The sequence below is a fragment of the Gymnoscopelus microlampas genome (genome assembly GCF_963454915.1).
Source record: "Gymnoscopelus microlampas genome assembly, chromosome: 3".
Classification (NCBI taxonomy): domain Eukaryota; kingdom Metazoa; phylum Chordata; class Actinopteri; order Myctophiformes; family Myctophidae; genus Gymnoscopelus; species Gymnoscopelus microlampas.
Genome location: NC_139940.1, coordinates 17190212 through 17193628, shown reverse-complemented (window position 1 = coordinate 17193628; position 3417 = coordinate 17190212). Strand labels below are relative to the sequence as shown.

The following is a 3417-nucleotide window of genomic DNA, read 5'->3' as shown; positions in this document are numbered from 1 at the left end:
AAAATATGAGGATTAATTAGAGAATTAAAAACACAAAAAATAACTTGTGACTTGTGACAATTCATAGATGCGTCACATTGTGAAGCGTTGTCAGCTTGTTGATATGCTATTTAAATATGTGAATGTTTCCCCCACAATAGGGATGGTAAGTTTCAAGTGGTTAATACCGCTGTATTGTACAATGAGACCCAGACACAGAGGCGAGTGAAGCTGGTTCATTTAAATGGAAGGAAAGGGTTTAGGTGTATAGGAGCATGGTGAAGGACTCAGGGCTGATGGTGGGTGTTGCCATGCCATTAGTCCGACGTCCCATTGTTCCAAAGTACAATGGGCACAAACAAAGTCACAACTCTGAAACTGTTGCACGCTTCATACCATACAGTACAAGTTTTTCTCTGGATGTTATAGGAAATGCTGCTGAGTGGATAGGTATTAACCACTTGAAACTATAGCATCCCTATTCTGGGGGGAACATTCACATATTAAAATAGCAGATCTACAAGCTTCACAAGGTGACAATTTTTTTTTTAAGAGTTATGGTGTAGTAGAGGCAAAAAAGAGCGAACCAAGTATAGAGCTGACCCCTGTCAACTAGGATTATTTTAGTAGGTATAGAGGGTTTAAGTCATTCAATCCTGAACAGGCAAATGATATGCAGATTTCACACATTCCAATTTGCTATAATAATATAATATAAATGGGAGTACAAACGCAATGAAACCAACAGCAAAGTTAAACTTAAAATACTTTATTTTGCAAGATGGAAATATAATTCAGTGAGATGGCAACACTGGAGGTAGAGTGTTTGAAGTATGACGGCTGAGGTGATGGTAGTTGTAAGATAGGCCTACAGGAGGTAGGATCAGACTTAGGAGCTGGCCATGGTTTGCTCCAGCCAGTCGTTGAACAGGCACACCTAAAAATGGAGACAAAAAGATTTAGCATACTCAGATTCTCTCATGTATTTTTAGGGTATAGTTGTGTATTGCACTTATAGTTCAAGATTCCAGGGTATTATTGTCACATGCATTACAGCTGTTGGGGTTTAGATTTCACAGTTCTTTTGTTGGCCAAGCAGATAGACGACTCAAAGATGTAAATATTTGAAAACCACAAAAAAAGAGTATTTATTAAATATAGTATTTAATAATAAAATATTCAAATATGTTTTACACAAAATCAAATGTTGTATGGTAATATTTCACCAGAAGGCTGGATGGCTTGGTTCCAGGCTTAGAATAATTTAAATAAATATTTTCGGGAATCTCTATGGGGAAAATGAATGGGATTTCTATCTGCGGAACCACAAAATGGCCTCCACTGCTGTGCTCTATAGCAGCAGCTGCTGTGTAGTGATAAGAAGGCCTTGCTTTTATGAATGACTTGTCTGACTTTGACTTTGACTTCTATATAAAGACAAAAACAGAAACTCATAAATACAATACATACATACAACTCATAAATAAGATGTTTGAGGCATACTGTACCTTGGCGTAGACACCAGGGTGGTCCCTCTCAGCACAACCGTATCCCCAGGACACAACTCCCTGCAGCTCACCATTACACACAAAGGGGCCGCCAGAGTCACCCTGAGAGAGAGAGAGAGAGAGAGAGAGAGAGAGAGAAGAAAAGGGGAAATGAAGAGGCGCAAAGTGAAAGTCATAAATTAATTTCTCAATACAATTATAAGATCAAGACCATCATTATTGTAAAAGGAATGACCACTAGGCTGTTCTGACACTCTGCTTTACTATTCAGATGCATTGGTGGAGAAGGAGGACCTCTGCAGGTGAACCTTGTTGACTACAGTACCTGGCAAGAGTCCTTGCCTCCCTCCAGGTATCCACCACAGAACATGGCATCAGTGATCATGCCAGGGTAGGAGTTGTCACAGTCCTTCTCAGACAGGATGGGAAGGTCCAGGCACTGCAGCTTGTCACTGTCATCATCTGGGGGTACATACAGTTCAAAGTGGAAATGGTTGAAAACAACGAAGGGAAAGTAAATCTGAATCTATGCTTTTATCGCAGCATAGAATAAGAATGCAACATAGGATTAAGGATGCAACCATTATGATGACATTTAATGTCAAAGTCCCTAAAACAGATTATTATGAAGATAGGCCTGCCTAATGTATAATGTGTAAATATTATACAGAACTGAATTGTCATGGATCATTTTGATGTACTTTTTCTCAGGTTCACCAGTGACTGAGCGTAACTTTTTAAACATGTGCTATACTCACAGTAGCTCTGGGTGTTGCCCCAGCCAGAGACTAAGCACATGGTGCCAGCGGCAGCGCAGGAAGTGGGCAGAGCCACAGCCTGCACATACTGGTTGAGGGTGGCGGGCTTGCTCAGCTTGATCAGCATGATGTCATTGTTGATGTTGTAGGAGCTGTAGTTGGGGTGACGGATGACACGGGAGGAGGAGATCCACTGCTCGGTACCCTCATCAACCTTGATGTGGTGCTCGCCAAGACGAACCTGAACGCGGCTGGAAAAGAGTGGGAGGTGTGACAAAGTTTAGGTTCATGTTGAGTTCCTCACCACTTTGTAGCCTACTTATCATTTAATGACATTTTAATCAATAAGTATGGTTGATTATAAAGTATGATAGAATATAACTAGCACATCTACACTGGTTGCAGGTAGTCTTCCTTCTCTTCCATTGAGAAATGTGTACCCTACATAATCAAACAACATAAACATAAGACCACGGTAAGGAAGATTTTATTCAAATACTTACTGTAGCACAACTATCAGTGAAATAAGGAGGTAGAAATATTGGTTAAAAGTAAGAGGTAGAGGAGGTTTAATCAGTTGGGGCAGTGTGGGCTGGGCATCAAGGCCATTGTGGCCTCAGGGTGTATCATTTTTTGAGGGACAGAAGGCCAAACTGAGGGGCCATGGCATGGGCAAAATATCAAGTGTTGTCTTACGACTTGTAGCAGTGAGCAGCAGACACAACCCAGTTCTCGTTGACCAGGGAGCCACCACAGAAGTGGTAGCCAGAGTTCAGAGACACCTGATGGGGCTGGGAGTGTGCCTCACACTCATATCCTCCGACGATCTTGTCCTCCTCTGCAACTGTAAACGCACATGGAACGCACATACATTATTAGATATTTTGTCCTCCATAATAAACAGAAGGGAAGTCGAAACAGTTGAACTTACAAATAAATCACTTAAATATGTGTGGGTAAAAAGGTAAATGTCTTTAGGATCTAGGCCTATACTCACAAGCAGCTCCGATGAGCAGAATGAAAACCAGAGACCTCATGGTTGCTGTGTGATTCTGTGGATGAGAGGACTTCACCTGCACCCCTGGTTTATATGGAGTGGTCAGTCCCTCCCTACAGTGATCAGTCCCTCCCTACATTGGTCAGTCCCTCCAGGACACTCCCCACACACTTGG

General features: G+C 41.8%; 1 protein-coding gene across 1 annotated transcript; it reads right to left on the bottom strand.

Annotated features, from left to right (window-relative positions):
- Positions 1-796: 796 nt before the first annotated feature.
- LOC311042528 (trypsin-1-like) lies at positions 797-3313 on the bottom strand. The gene is made up of 6 exons (XM_084053310.1): positions 3243-3313; positions 2942-3089; positions 2246-2496; positions 1813-1949; positions 1488-1589; positions 797-916 (listed from the first exon to the last, which is right to left on the bottom strand). Exons 1-6 carry the CDS (start codon positions 3280-3282, stop codon positions 869-871), a joined length of 726 nt encoding a protein of 241 aa, XP_083909436.1. The 5' UTR covers positions 3283-3313; the 3' UTR covers positions 797-868.
- Positions 3314-3417: the final 104 nt, after the last annotated feature.